Consider the following 16,626-nt stretch of genomic DNA (forward strand, 5'->3'; position numbering starts at 1 on the left):
TCGCACTGTCCACGTAGGTTTGAGACTGCTTTTTGCGCTCTATGACGCTCTCTCGCACTTAGTTTCATTTCATTTCTACCTTTTAAGTTGCCAAAAAAGAAAACCAACAAAAATTCAACTTTTCATCTTATGATTTTTTCATTAGGTTGACAAGACAAGCCTGAATGGGTCATATTCAAAGGTTTAAAGTATTCAAATAACTTTGGACATTTTTTATTCTAAATAAAGTTCTGACCACGCACAATAGAGGGTTCCAACATACTTTTTTTGATATTTTGGGAATATACACGGCGTAACACGAGGAAACCGAATAATTTTAACAGCGTATTCCAGACCATATTTGAAGTTAAAAATGACGTATAATCTTTTCTGTAATTCGCCTAGTTTCAGAGTTAATACCAATTAAAACCGGCCAAGTGCGAGTCGGATTTGCGCACTAAGGGTTCCGTACCATTACGCAAAAAAACGGCAAAAAAATCACGTTTGTTGTATGGGAGCCCTACTTAAATATTTATTCTGTTTTTAGTATTTGTTGTTATAGCGGCAACAGAAATACATCATCTGTGAAAATTTTAACTGTCTAGCTATCAAGGTTCACGAGATACAGCCTGGTGACAGACGGACAGACAGCGAAGTCTTAGTAATTCCCGTTTTTACCCTAAAAAACGTAACACTGTAAAAACTAGGTTTTACGAAGAAAAAAAAAACCATTTTTAATGACAAGTTTACCATTAACATTTACTTTTTATGTACAAATACATTAAAATAATCGAAAAAACAAAACAAAAAAAATATTTTTTTTTGCTAAATTGACCTAAATTCATATTAATTTTTTTCCTTCTCTTGGCCTCAGAAAAGCGTGGTTAAAATCTTTCGTTCCTCGTGAATGAGGGCTATCGTTTTTTTGCTCACCAGTTGGCGCCTCTGTTGATGGTGGTCCAAAAGACTAAAGAACAGCTGTCAGTCATTTAAGTGACATTTGACATTTCGAACTATGGAAAAGACCACCATCTACACTAGCGCCCCTAGCGGCGAATTCATACGCGTTAGCCCTCATTATAAATAATATACCCAAAAAAACTTGTCTCGCCAACAGAAACTGACAACGGCGCCCAACAGGCTACCTAAGTGCGAGAGAGTTCGCGCTTGGCGTGACGGCGGCGGGGCCGGCCGCGGCCGCTGCTCACCTTTCTCCTGCTTGCGCCGCTTGCGCTTGTTGCAGATCTTCACCGCGCACACCGACAGGATGATGGCCACGATGAAGAACAGGATACCGCCCACGACCCCCGCGGTGATGGCCTTGTGCTTCACGCGGGCCGGGACCGGGAACTTCACCTCCTCGGAGCTTTCGAAGCTGGACGCCGAGTTGGCTAGCACGCGGAAGTAATATGTGCGACCGCCCACTAGATTTTTAACTGAAAAAGGAGAGGACTAGATTAGTATTCAGTATTCATTTATTCCTTGCTTCCATGGTACATTTTTGGGTAGTGTATTTTTTTAAGCTTGAATATAATGCGTAAACTGGGGAAATCTGCCACGTGACGTGTCTATCTATAATCCCCTTTGCGATGAATCTAATGTTTCATTTGTTATTATATTAGTCAGAAACCTCGGTAAATGTTTCTTATAATAGAAAATCGGTACCTTAATTCACTATGGAACCATGGTAGTTATGCCAAACAAAACCTTTTACGGTACGAAACTGACTAGACAGTTCTGTGAAGCAGCTCTTGTTGTGATAGTTAAAATGAAACAAGATATTAATTTTATTTCCCAAAAAATTCAACGGTTCAGCGCCGAATCCTATCATTAATGTTACTCACAACTTGAGATAATCATAATCATACCCCGTTATCAGTGGTGAAATTTTAATGAAATGCTCCTCCACCGTGCGGGTAAGATTCTGCAAGCTATTGGGTAAAAGTACGCATGTGGGGTAAATGTTCGCATCAAGAAAATTTCAATGGAATTGTCAATAAAGTTTAACGAATATTAATGAAATTGTCTTATCAATATTCTACCCTCGGTACTTATTTAATGTAAATAACTATTAATACTTTATTTAAGATATTTATTACTATATTTATTAAATTATTATATAATTCTCTTGATGCGAATAATTACCCCACATGCGTACTTTTACCCAATAGCATGCGGAATCTTACCCGCACGATGGAGGAGTGAGTGCCAACCGTTGCATTTAAAATTTCACCACCGATAACCGGGTCTGATCATAATGCATTTAATGATGATTAATGATCATTGATTCCATATCGTAACTTCTTCTAAACATTTATATCAACTTATTATTGTGAATATTATTTTTATTTTTATTTTATTCTTAAGAACTTGAATGACTTGTAAAATGTATTTTATTTTACCAATAAAGATCTGTATATCTGTGTATATCTGAACATTACCGAGGTAGCTGGTTTCCTCCGGGCGGATCTGGCCGCGGTTGAGCGTCTTCCAGTGCGCGTCGGTGCGGTACTTGATGGTGTAGTACTGCACGAGCGACGCGCGCTCCAGCGGCGCCTGCCACGTGATGAGGAACCCGTTGTGGACTTCCGTCACTGTCAGGTTGCGGGGTGGACCCGATTTTGGACCTACGCGGACAGAGACTATGTCAAAAGGGCTGTGGTTGTATCAGGGGTCATCCATTAATTACATCACACGTTTAGGGGGGGGGGGGGGGGTCAAGAAAATGTGACATGTTGTGACATGGGGAGGGGGGAGTCACAAACTTTGTGACGTCACTTTAACTTGTTTAAATTATTTTATTTGCTGTACAGTTAAATAAAAAGTTTGAAACGATAATCGTTTGTGGGGTTAGGGTTCTTATTTACTGACAATTTGGTTTGACCAACTATAGTATATAAAACATAGGTACCGATGGGTATTTAAATGGCACAACTATTAATGAATGTCACATTTAAGCATTATAATTTTACTATATTTTACATATATTTTTTCTAGATTTACTTGTATACCAGACACCATGTACCGACTACTGTGTGTTAGTAGCGTGCAAAGATACATAAACAAATGCAGTTAAGGCCTTAATTTTTTTTATATGTCATAATGACGTCATTGTTACGTCATTATGACGTCGCTGACGTCACTTTGCTACTTGGGTATGCGCATGCGTGTGTGTGAGTACCGGTAGCCTCGGGTGCAGTGGGGAACACCTTCTCGTCGGGCGGGCCCGCCGGCGTGGGCGCCGGCTTCGGCTTGGCGCCCACATCTACAAACAAACACACCTCTAACCCATCTGGAACTGTTCAACAACACTAACAACTTTCCTTTCACCTTCCAAGTTAAACAGAGATGTCGATACGCTTGAAGGGTTAAAACGTCACGCCTATCGTGTGCGGCGCGTCATTGTGAAAATTGATATTGAGTTAAAAGCCCGGTTCATATTTGTCTGTCGTGTCGTGTATCGGTTCTATACTAGGGTTGCCACCCATACTATAATATATAGTATCGTACTATATTTTCATAACTCAAGAAAGGGTTATACAAATGTCACCGATATCACATCGTATGCGAATTGGATTTTTAATTCGCCTCAAATCGGTGTCCAATTTTTTAAAATTTTTCCCAGTAAATACTATATTTTTTCAATATTTTGACAAAAATACTGTGTGTAACGAAAAAAGGTGGCAACCCTATTCTATACATTTAATATGGTTGCGTTGAGTTCACCTTTGTCTGATGCACGCTGCGTCAGACGAATGTGCACGCAATCATATTAAATGTATGAAACCGATATGCGTCACGACACAACACAACACGACACGTCAGACAAATGTGAACCGGGCCGCACGCGTCAGTTGACGTATTTGGCGATCAAAGAGCTTAAAGCCCGATTCACATTGGTCTGTCGTGTCGTGTTGTGTTGTGTCGTGACGCATATTGTGTTGTGACGTGACGCATATCGGTTTCATACATTTAATATGATGGCAATGTGCATCAGGCAAATGTGTCACGTTACGACACAACACAACACACGTCAGACAAATGTAAACCGGACCGCGCGCGTCAGTTGACGTATTTGGCGGTCAAAAAGCTTAAATTGCGTATCGAAATCAATGTTTGAGCGTCGAGCCGTGTTTACAGAGGTACAAGCTTTAATTTGTGACATTTTTAACCAAAAGGTACCACATTGTCGCTTGTTAATAAGGTTGATTTCTAATTGAAGCTATATGGAAATAGCTCCTTACTGACATGCGACAATAAGTACCCTTTTGGTTGAAAATGGCACATTTATTTAGCAGCAACTACGATTTCAAGCTGGGAGGTCATTGCAGCTCAAGCAATGTTGCAAATGTCCAATATGTTATTTAGTGCGTAATTTTGATACCAGGTGGATGCGCCACTATGGCCTCCCAATCTTCGATTATTTCACCAATATTTCCCTTACGACTTTGTCAAAACAACTTGTAAGTCAATGAACATTCCCTTTGTTTGACATAATTATTGAAAGTCATAATGTAATTGTCATATTATCATTAGTCATAACTCCGAAACCGTTACCTTTTCAGGATTTTCCTCGGGTTATCGTATAGGTTAGGTTAGGTTTGTTTTATGGCAATCCTGAAAAGTTACGCGTTTCTGAGAAAAACCAAATATGACTTAGGATAATATGACAATTATTACATTATGACTTTCAATAATTATGTCAAACAATAGACACCCCAATGAACCAGGCTCTGTAAGTGCATAACCCGTGCCGGCCCGAGTCCTTGATCAGGGTAGAGCGAAATCGGGTTTTGGCGCCCTTCGTTGAAGCTTTTTAGTTACCCAAAAGCAAAACGAACCGTATTTTGGTCCCACGTCTCACGTCTTTTAAAACTTTTTTAGGGTTCCGTACCTCAAAAGGAAAAAACGGAACCCTTATAGGATCACTCGTGCGTCTGTCTGTCTGTCTGTCTGTCCGTCTGTCTGTCTGTCTGTCTGTCCGTCTGTCACAGCCTATTTTCTCCGAAACTACTGGACCAATTAAGTTGAAATTTGGTACTCATATGTAAGTTTGTGACCCAAAGATGGACATGTAACGTAAACAAATTAATTTTACCCACGGGGGCCACTTTCGGGGGGTAAATGAGAAAATTAAAAAATAAAGTTTGTCAAACTATATCGTGTTACATATCAAATGAAAGAGCTCATTGTTAGAATCTCAAATATATTTCTTTTATAATTTTAAGATAAATAGTTTAGAAGTTATTCAAGAAAATAGGCAAAAAATTACCATTCCCCCACCTTTATCTCCGAAACTACTGGGTAAAAATTTTTGGAAAAAAAACACAAAATAGATCTTTACCTATAGATAAAGAAAACCTATTAGAAATGTGCAGTCAAGCGTGAGTCGGACTTAATTACTTAGTTTTTGATCCGACCTCTACGGGTTTTTAAAGACATTTCACATAAAAATATAGGTGTACATTGTTTAAATTGTGTAATGTACGGAACCCTTGGAACGCGAGTCCGACTCGCACTTGGCCGGTTTTTTTTTCTAATTTGCCATTTTGGCGCCCCCCTTGCCATCCGGCGCCTAGAGCGGCCACTCCACTCGCTCTACCCTTGATCCGGCCCTGTGCATAACGTTCACCAAGTGTTAGTTTACGTACCGAGCGTCCGGATAGTGATCGCTTTGCTCATCATTCCTTCTCCGATCGTGTTCTTGCTGTTCACTTGGAACTCGTATGTCGTTCCCGGTTGTAGGCGGTTTATTGTTACCTAAATTAATAAATATGCAAGTTATTATCTAAATTAAACTATCGTGATATTTCAAAAATGCCTGAGGTAGGATCCCCGAAGAGTCCAAAACATGTCGCCAAAAGCGACTAAAAAAAATAGTGAGTGAAACCGTACTGATCTAAATAAGTTATTATCTATTATAGCTATCCATGTGTTTATATTAGGATTACGTTGCGGATAAAAAATATTTTTTTCTAAAACAATCAATACTTGTAAATTTTTTCAGTAGTTATAGGATCTTAATCTTAATAAGAATGTATATTAAACCCAATGATTAGCAATGTACCGTAAATGGCATACATGATTATTTTTGGAGGATAGTCACCACTGCTTACAATACGGTTGAAGGTGGGTTAGGTGGGCCTATTTTTTGAAACTGGAGGTTACATAAACAGATAAATAATTATCATAAATTTATACAAAAATATGACAAAACATGACAAATTACACAGTCAATATTTTTTTAATGATATTAGGAGGCAAACGAGCAGACGGATCACCTGATGGTAAGCGATTACCGCCGCCCACGGACACCCGCAAGACTGATGCGTGAGGCTGATGCGTTGTAAGTGCGTTGCCGGCCTTTAAGATGGGAGTACGCTCTGTTCTTGAAGGTCTGAAGGTCGGTTTGGGGCAACAGTAGTCTAGTTTAGTATATATTGTAAATGAATGGGTCACAATGGTGCGAGTAGTAAGACACACCGCGGTGGCGCCGAATGGGGTGACGGGCACCTTGGTCCACTCGGAGAAGCCGGCCTCGCGGTGCCAGATGGTGTAGTCCTGCTTGTAGTCGGCGGGTAGTAAGACACTCGGAGAAGCCGGCCTTGCGGTGCCAGATGGTGTAGTCCTGCTTGTAGTCGGCGGGTAGTAAGACACTCACCGTGGTTGCGCCGGACGGGGTGACGGGCACCTTGGTCCACTCGGAGAAGCCGGCCTCGCGGTGCCAGATGGTGTAGTCCTGCTTGTAGTCGGCGGGTAGTAAGACACTCACCGTGGTGGCGCCGAATGGGGTGACGGGCACCTTGGTCCACTCGGAGAAGCCGGCCTCGCGGTGCCAGATGGTGTAGTCCTGCTTGTAGTCGGCGGGTAGTAAGACACTCGGAGAAGCCGGCCTTGCGGTGCCAGATGGTGTAGTCCTGCTTGTAGTCGGCGGGTAGTAAGACACTCACCGTGGTTGCGCCGGACGGGGTGACGGGCACCTTGGTCCACTCGGAGAAGCCGGCCTCGCGGTGCCAGATGGTGTAGTCCTGCTTGTAGTCGGCGGGTAGTAAGACACTCACCGTGGTGGCGCCGGACGGGGTGACGGGCACCTTGGTCCACTCGGAGAAGCCGGCCTCGCGGTGCTAGATGGTGTAGTCCTGCTTGTAGTCGGCGGGTAGTAAGACACTCACCGTGGTGGCGCCGGACGGGGTGACGGGCACCTTGGTCCACTCGGAGAAGCCGGCCTCGCGGTGCCAGATGGTGTAGTCCTGCTTGTAGTCGGCGGGTAGTAAGACACTCACCGTGGTTGCGCCGGACGGGGTGACGGGCACCTTGGTCCACTCGGAGAAGCCGGCCTCGCGGTGCCAGATGGTGTAGTCCTGCTTGTAGTCGGCGGGTAGTAAGACACTCACCGTGGTTGCGCCGGACGGGGTGACGGGCACCTTGGTCCACTCGGAGAAGCCGGCCTCGCGGTGCCAGATGGTGTAGTCCTGCTTGTAGTCGGCGGGTAGTAAGACACTCACCGTGGTGGCGCCGGACGGGGTGACGGGCACCTTGGTCCACTCGGAGAAGCCGGCCTCGCGGTGCTAGATGGTGTAGTCCTGCTTGTAGTCGGCGGGTAGTAAGACACTCACCGTGGTGGCGCCGGACGGGGTGACGGGCACCTTGGTCCACTCGGAGAAGCCGGCCTCGCGGTGCCAGATGGTGTAGTCCTGCTTGTAGTCGGCGGGTAGTAAGACACTCACCGTGGTTGCGCCGGACGGGGTGACGGGCACCTTGGTCCACTCGGAGAAGCCGGCCTCGCGGTGCCAGATGGTGTAGTCCTGCTTGTAGTCGGCGGGTAGTAAGACACTCGGAGAAGCCGGCCTTGCGGTGCCAGATGGTGTAGTCCTGCTTGTAGTCGGCGGGTAGTAAGACACTCACCGTGGTTGCGCCGGACGGGGTGACGGGCACCTTGGTCCACTCGGAGAAGCCGGCCTCGCGGTGCCAGATGGTGTAGTCCTGCTTGTAGTCGGCGGGTAGTAAGACACTCACCGTGGTGGCGCCGGACGGGGTGACGGGCACCTTGGTCCACTCGGAGAAGCCGGCCTCGCGGTGCTAGATGGTGTAGTCCTGCTTGTAGTCGGCGGGTAGTAAGACACTCACCGTGGTGGCGCCGGACGGGGTGACGGGCACCTTGGTCCACTCGGAGAAGCCGGCCTCGCGGTGCCAGATGGTGTAGTCCTGCTTGTAGTCGGCGGGTAGTAAGACACTCACCGTGGTTGCGCCGGACGGGGTGACGGGCACCTTGGTCCACTCGGAGAAGCCGGCCTCGCGGTGCCAGATGGTGTAGTCCTGCTTGTAGTCGGGCCCGCCCGCGTAGCCGGGCTGCCAGCGCAGCGTCACCTGGAACTCGGTGGCCGTGCCCGTCACGTTGTACGGCGCGTGCGGTTGCGTGCCCTCGATCACTAGCTGCGTGTCCGCTGTGATTGTTGCCACCTGAAAACAAGTTTAAACTCATCTTTTAATCAATAATAGTCAGACGGGTCTGAGACCTAATAGAGGGTGTCGTGTTCACTGTTTCCATACTACTTCAGCATCATATCAGCCTTTTATCGCACACTGCTGAGCATAGGCCTCTTTTCGAGTATCTCACATATCCCGGTCCTGTGCCAATTTCATCCAGATACCCGCAATCTTCCGAGCGTGGGCGTCAGCGATCAGCGCTATGGAAAATGGCGTCGCAACGTTGCGTTGAGCAGCAGTCATAGAGTTGTCTGAGCCTAGTGTGGGGTGGCCCTTTGCCGTAGCCGCGACGCGCTGATAGATGCCGAAGTCTTGGCGACGCAGGGTGTCAATAGCGATGTTCCCTCGGTACTCGGTACTCGTATGTTCTGCAGCGACAGGTTGTCACTTCACTGCCTAAAGCGCAATCCGGCAAGGGGTCCCGTTGTTTGACATAATTATTGAGTCATAATGTATCGGTTGTCAGATTATCATTAGTCATAACTCTAAAACCGTTAACTTTTCAGGATTTTCGTAAGGAGATAGGTTAGGTTAAGTTAGGTTTGTTTTATGGCAATCCTGAAAAGTTACGCATTTCTGAGAAAAATCAAATTATGATTAACGAAAATCCGGACAAACTATACATTATTTAATTTAATTTAATTATTTATTTCCCACATAGGTATACAAGATACACTTGTGTCCGTCGTGTACATTATATTATTGTTACATACTATTAGTAGTAATAATTTTTTTTATTTTTTTATTTGAGAATATCTTAAAAAATAATAGTTACATGTAAAAAAATCCGCAACGCAAGCTTCGTCAGGTGGCCACAAATACAAATCAGCAACATGCTTCGTCCCAAAAATACCAATGATATCCGCAACAGGCTTCGTCACTTTTTTTTTTGTTTAAATAAAATAACCGTCACGAATCGCACCTGGCTCAAATGTCCCCATTACTCTTGCAGCGTTACCGCGCTGAATGGCCAACGAGATCTGTTGGACCAGGTACGATCCGGACCGAGGGTCGCATCCCCTGTCCCTCAGCCGCCGACCCAAATCCCTCACAAAGTCCCTAGCCTCCACAGCCCAAGGTCCCGCAGTCTCGACTGCAACCGGCACAAAGTCGTACGTTGGTTGGTTGGTTGGTAGTAATAATTAACACTTAAAACTTATAGCTGACCTCGTTAGCGGCGACGCACTGGTAGATGCCGAAGTCCTGGCGCCGCAAGGTGTCGATGGTGATGTTGCCGCCCAGCGCGCGCACCCGCGCCTTCTGCAGCGGCAGCCCGTCGCGCCGCCGCCACGCCACCGTCGGCCGCGCCGTGCCCTCCGCCTCCACCGCCTCGCAGTGCATCTCCACGCTCTCACCCACCTGACAAGGACGCGATACCATACAGTAACTTATAGCTGACCTCGTTAGCGGCGACGCACTGGTAGATGCCGAAGTCCTGGCGCCGCAAGGTGTCGATGGTGATGTTGCCGCCCAGCGCGCGCACCCGCGCCTTCTGCAGCGGCAGCCCGTCGCGCCGCCGCCACGCCACCGTCGGCCGCGCCGTGCCCTCCGCCTCCACCGCCTCGCAGTGCATCTCCACGCTCTCACCCACCTGACAAGGACGCGATACCATACAGTAACTTATAGCTGACCTCGTTAGCGGCGACGCACTGGTAGATGCCGAAGTCCTGGCGCCGCAAGGTGTCGATGGTGATGTTGCCGCCCAGCGCGCGCACCCGCGCCTTCTGCAGCGGCAGCCCGTCGCGCCGCCGCCACGCCACCGTCGGCCGCGCCGTGCCCTCCGCCTCCACCGCCTCGCAGTGCATCTCCACGCTCTCACCCACCTGACAAGGACGCGATACCATACAGTAACTTATAGCTGACCTCGTTAGCGGCGACGCACTGGTAGATGCCGAAGTCCTGGCGCCGCAAGGTGTCGATGGTGATGTTGCCGCCCAGCGCGCGCACCCGCGCCTTCTGCAGCGGCAGCCCGTCGCGCCGCCGCCACGCCACCGTCGGCCGCGCCGTGCCCTCCGCCTCCACCGCCTCGCAGTGCATCTCCACGCTCTCACCCACCTGACAAGGACGCGATACCATACAGTAACTTATAGCTGACCTCGTTAGCGGCGACGCACTGGTAGATGCCGAAGTCCTGGCGCCGCAAGGTGTCGATGGTGATGTTGCCGCCCAGCGCGCGCACCCGCGCCTTCTGCAGCGGCAGCCCGTCGCGCCGCCGCCACGCCACCGTCGGCCGCGCCGTGCCCTCCGCCTCCACCGCCTCGCAGTGCATCTCCACGCTCTCACCCACCTGACAAGGACGCGATACCATACAGTAACTTATAGCTGACCTCGTTAGCGGCGACGCACTGGTAGATGCCGAAGTCCTGGCGCCGCAAGGTGTCGATGGTGATGTTGCCGCCCAGCGCGCGCACCCGCGCCTTCTGCAGCGGCAGCCCGTCGCGCCGCCGCCACGCCACCGTCGGCCGCGCCGTGCCCTCCGCCTCCACCGCCTCGCAGTGCATCTCCACGCTCTCACCCACCTGACAAGGACGCGATACCATACAGTAACTTATAGCTGACCTCGTTAGCGGCGACGCACTGGTAGATGCCGAAGTCCTGGCGCCGCAAGGTGTCGATGGTGATGTTGCCGCCCAGCGCGCGCACCCGCGCCTTCTGCAGCGGCAGCCCGTCGCGCCGCCGCCACGCCACCGTCGGCCGCGCCGTGCCCTCCGCCTCCACCGCCTCGCAGTGCATCTCCACGCTCTCACCCACCTGACAAGGACGCGATACCATACAGTAACTTATAGCTGACCTCGTTAGCGGCGACGCACTGGTAGATGCCGAAGTCCTGGCGCCGCAAGGTGTCGATGGTGATGTTGCCGCCCAGCGCGCGCACCCGCGCCTTCTGCAGCGGCAGCCCGTCGCGCCGCCGCCACGCCACCGTCGGCCGCGCCGTGCCCTCCGCCTCCACCGCCTCGCAGTGCATCTCCACGCTCTCACCCACCTGACAAGGACGCGATACCATACAGTAACTTATAGCTGACCTCGTTAGCGGCGACGCACTGGTAGATGCCGAAGTCCTGGCGCCGCAAGGTGTCGATGGTGATGTTGCCGCCCAGCGCGCGCACCCGCGCCTTCTGCAGCGGCAGCCCGTCGCGCCGCCGCCACGCCACCGTCGGCCGCGCCGTGCCCTCCGCCTCCACCGCCTCGCAGTGCATCTCCACGCTCTCACCCACCTGACAAGGACGCGATACCATACAGTAACTTATAGCTGACCTCGTTAGCGGCGACGCACTGGTAGATGCCGAAGTCCTGGCGCCGCAAGGTGTCGATGGTGATGTTGCCGCCCAGCGCGCGCACCCGCGCCTTCTGCAGCGGCAGCCCGTCGCGCCGCCGCCACGCCACCGTCGGCCGCGCCGTGCCCTCCGCCTCCACCGCCTCGCAGTGCATCTCCACGCTCTCACCCACCTGACAAGGACGCGATACCATACAGTAACTTATAGCTGACCTCGTTAGCGGCGACGCACTGGTAGATGCCGAAGTCCTGGCGCCGCAAGGTGTCGATGGTGATGTTGCCGCCCAGCGCGCGCACCCGCGCCTTCTGCAGCGGCAGCCCGTCGCGCCGCCGCCACGCCACCGTCGGCCGCGCCGTGCCCTCCGCCTCCACCGCCTCGCAGTGCATCTCCACGCTCTCACCCACCTGACAAGGACGCGATACGGACGATGACACGTCTTCAATTTTATAACAAAATCTATTTAAATATACCTATATAGCAAATGAGCAATTTAATTAGATAGATAGATAACTAATTTATTGCCACAACGAGGGTTTTTTTACAATTATTTTTACACGCTTATGCTATACTTAAACTAGGCAATTTATGTATAAATAAGTTCAGATTACATATCTACGTGACAATAGGACAGGCTCAGCTAATTTATCATAATAATGTGGATATTAAAATAATATATGGAAATTATACAAAAATACAGGACCTGAAAGTTTCAAAAAATTAAGTTTTTTTTAACTTCCAAAAAGGAAAAAAGTAAGGGTACCATTCGATTCCTTACATTTTTTCAGAAAGAAGATTGTATTGCAACTGTACCTATATACATAAACACAATAGTTCACCGACAAAATCGCAATTTTACTTATTTTCCATACATTCAAGATGGGCTCTCAGTGACTGCTTAGTTAATTTGTGTACTTATAATGTCCTATAATATTATCCCATCTTTGAATATGAAATTGTGTAAATAAATTTGTAACTGTAAAACAATATTTAAGTATAATTATTCTGCTTATGTATTATTTTCTCTAGTACCTACTACCTAGTACAAGAAATTAATACGAAAAAGTAAAATAATTATGTCTAAAACAAACATTCACCTTTCTTTGGTACAAGGGTTCTGGCTCAACCGTAAATGCTGGTGGCTTACGCACTAATACTTCCATCGGTCCTGTAAAAGCAAAAATACCATTACTTATAGAACATAATAGTACATTATGATACAAGTGTGCTAAGTTGGTCATTATACACGAGGCGATATTGTGCGCGCGAGCTGTAAGCGAGCGCGCAATAAGAAAGCCGATGTGTGTAATCACCAATGCACACGCGTTTCATACGACGTTTTTCAACACACTTGCTAGAAAAAAAAAGAAACTCATATTAATCAAATTTTAATAGTTTAAACAGTAAGTATTGTGCAACACACAATACTCTCTATAAATCTGTCATACTGCCGGCCGCCCCTCGCCCCGGAACAGATTTAAGATAAACTGTTTATTTATTTATTTGTTTGCCACAATACACACAAAATATTCAAATACAGAAATGACATAGGTACACAGAACAATCCAGAAAATAAATAAAAATTACAACAACAAATAAGTCACACCGATTTTTACATAATATGTAGAGGAAAAGGAAAAAAATACATAAAAATACTGTTTTATACAAATAAAAATCCTGTGTGCGTCGCAGCAAAACAAAAAGGTTCTGGCTCAGTATTACGCTTCACCCATTAGGAAAAGCACTGATTTAAATAATGTACTTAGAAATTTCATAAACTCCAGCAGCAGCGGGAGACTTTTTGAGGGCCTACCGCGAACCACGTACGACGTGTTGCCTCGCTGTCACACTTACATACGAATTTACAAGTGCGACAGAGAGGCAACACGTCGAACGTGGTTCGCGTTAGGCCCTCTGGCCGACGGGCGACTTATTTGTCGCCCGTGCGCGCACTTGCATTGAAACCAATAGGGAAGGAGACAGTTTCGTCGTGGGCTTGTCTCCGAACCCGCGGACAAAAAAGTCACCCGGGAGTCACGTCGCTACGTGTGCGCACTTCCATACTAGCCCATAGACTTGATGTGAGTGACAAAATTGTCGCGGCGACAAAAGTTGCTCGTGCGCGCATACCCAAAAGGCCTAAATAGTCGCGGTAAAAACATTATAATAATAAGTACTGATCATCTGTTTGGCTGTTTAATGGACCTATGCCTTCATTTGATATGGCCACTTATGGTCACTTCAACTTTTAAAAAGTTTGGAACTCGACAAGTATTGGAATTTGTATGCAACATTGCAGTCCCGAAATCGAGACTGCAATGTTTTTAACTTTTTAATTTTTTGACTGACCTTAAGCCCGCTCCAGACTACGCGGCGCGAAGCCGCGAAAGCGAGTGTGGAGTCGATTTCGCTGATTAACGAACTAGACTCTACACTTGCGTTCGCGGCTTCGCGCCGCGATTCACGCACGAGTGTGGAGGGCCCTATAAACTACGCACTTCGCGACCTACTTTTTAACCGGCAACGTCGACTTTGCCGTCCATTTTTGAGAAAAGGTTAATTTTCTTCATTTTTGCATATTGTAATCGCGTTTCGCATGATAGTACGTACCTGAAGAGCCCTGCGTGCCCTGCGCATTATACGGCGTGCATGTATATCTGCCCTGATGATTCTGATTGACGCGAGTGAACAACAGAGAGCCGTTGTTCATGATCACTATGTCCTTCGTCTGGTAGGGTTCTAGCAGGCGCTTGTCCTTGGTCCACGTGACGTATTGGAGAGGGGGGTTGGCCTTGATGTAGCACTGCACCACGCCGGCCAGACGGAAGGGCAGGTACTGGACTGTTGGCGTGAACGTCACCTTCGCTGGGTCTGGAATAGAAGATTTGTTAGAACAGGTTTATACCGTAAACGTTTACGTGTCAAATAACGACACCGATATTCAGTACTTCATGTGCAGTGCTCTTGCAATCATGAAAGTTAGGAACTTAGCGAAGTTATGAAACTAGAACTGGGCTTTTTCGTGTGTGTTTTGCTTATTCATATATTTAATACGTAACAAGAATAGACTAGTCCCACCACCTTGTAAACTTAAACTACTGTCATCAGGCCCTTTAGTAATGTCTATTAAAATATATAATAAACTCCCGGACTCTATAAAAGAAGAAGAAAATGATAATATATATATATAAATAAAATTAAACAGTTATTATTAGATAAGTCATATTACACTCTAAGCGAATTTTTTAATGACATATTATAATTCAATAATATCTATAGATTATTTGTTCTTGTTAATATAATACTTAATGTTTTGAATAATAAATGACAAATGACATTGCAATTAAAACTTTCGACACGAAGAGTGTATTTTTGACATTTAAATTCTTATTTTTACATTTGCTTATAATGATTGTACGTTAAAATAATTAATCAAAAATTCTCCTCTCCTTGGAGTTGTAAATTATAGTTATAGTTGTTGTTATAGTATATTGCAGTGCCCAACAGGGTTCACAAAGACCAAGCTTATAAGTTTACCACCTGTACAATTACTTTGTGAATTTGCAATAAAATATTGAGTATTGAGTATTAATTATATATATATATATATATATATATATATTTAGTGTACTCATAGTCATAAGGTATAATTAAGCATATTATTATATTATGCATGTAGAAGTTTTACTTCGCTCAAAAGTTACGTTTGTTTATTGGTTTTTTTCTCTCAGTGCACCCACCTTGACGCTTTTCTGTTTAACCCTATGGTTGACTGGTAGAGAATGCCTATAATGGCATTAAGTCCGCCTGTTGTACACTTTTTATGTGCAATAAAGTTTAAAATAAATAAATAAAATATAAGTTTCCTGTGATATAAAACAAAAAGGCTGATTAATTACTAAATGTAGTACAATATAATAATGATAAGGTTTTAATTAAGTACTCAATAGTGTTTATGACGTGTAAAATGTACTGTTTATATTTACCAATAAAGTCTGTATTTCTGTATTTCTGTATAATACCATATTTTTTTAGGGTTCCGTATCCAAAGGGTAAAAACGGCACCCTATTATATACTAAGACTTCGTTGTCTGTCTGTCTGTCCGTCTGTCACCAGGCTGTATCTCATGAACCGTGAGAGCTAGACAGTTGAAATTTTCACAGATGATGTATTTCTGTTGCCGCTATAACAACAAATACTAAAAACAGAATAAAATAAATAATTAAGGGGGGCTCCCATACAACAAACGTGATTTTTTTGCCGTTTTTTGCGTAATGGTACGTAGCCCTTCGTGCGCGAATCCGACTCGCACTTGGCCGGTCTTTTATCGATATTCTATAACAGCACCTCACATTTGGGAAGGAGCGGAATTCTCATAGCAGAAATCAAACTTCAAGAGGAAAAACTACAATTGACCATTGTGTTTCATCGACAATTCCAGTTATCGATGTTATGCATTCTTTTCGCATATTACTATGGGATCTTAGATAGCTAGTTGCAAAATAAGTTTTAATAAAATACCAGCACCATCTATGGTGTTCCGTGGGTCCCACTCGGTAACCATTTTGGCCCACCTTTCAGGGTGCATGCGGCAGACATGCCCAGCCGAATCCCACTTAAGCTTAGCGGTCTGGACACCTACATCTACAACTCGAGTTCTGGAGCGCAGTTCCGTGTTTCTGATTCTATCAGTTCTGCGAACACCTAGTATACTGCGCTCCATCGCTCGCTGGCAAACCTTGAGTTTGGACTTTTACGCCTCAGTTAATGACCAGTTAATAAAATATATTATACTTAAATAGTTATGCTTTTGTCTTATGCATTGCCAATGGCCACAATAATGCTGTTTGATATAGCTCACAAACGGTGTTAAACTAGCTAAGCTCC

General features: G+C 46.4%; 1 protein-coding gene across 2 annotated transcripts in view; it reads right to left on the reverse strand.

Annotated features, from left to right (window-relative positions):
• Window positions 1-16,626, reverse strand: part of LOC134745031 (protein turtle) — a 139,219-nt gene that overhangs the window by 6,512 nt on the left and 116,081 nt on the right. Inside the window, exons 9-16 of one of the 2 annotated variants that reach the window (XM_063679014.1) lie at window positions 14,349-14,609; window positions 12,836-12,906; window positions 11,954-12,145; window positions 8,218-8,439; window positions 5,631-5,739; window positions 3,161-3,244; window positions 2,421-2,606; window positions 1,188-1,415 (exon numbers count right to left, since the gene is read on the reverse strand). In XM_063679014.1, coding sequence (XP_063535084.1) covers window positions 1,188-1,415; window positions 2,421-2,606; window positions 3,161-3,244; window positions 5,631-5,739; window positions 8,218-8,439; window positions 11,954-12,145; window positions 12,836-12,906; window positions 14,349-14,609 — 1,353 coding nt within the window. Of the gene's footprint in view, window positions 1-1,187; window positions 1,416-2,420; window positions 2,607-3,160; window positions 3,245-5,630; window positions 5,740-8,217; window positions 8,440-9,633; window positions 9,846-11,953; window positions 12,146-12,835; window positions 12,907-14,348; window positions 14,610-16,626 lie in introns of those variants that run through there. The other variant, XM_063679007.1, reaches the window with a different exon arrangement.

Source organism: Cydia strobilella, chromosome 1 (genome assembly GCF_947568885.1).
Source record: "Cydia strobilella chromosome 1, ilCydStro3.1, whole genome shotgun sequence".
NCBI classification, from domain to species: domain Eukaryota; kingdom Metazoa; phylum Arthropoda; class Insecta; order Lepidoptera; family Tortricidae; genus Cydia; species Cydia strobilella.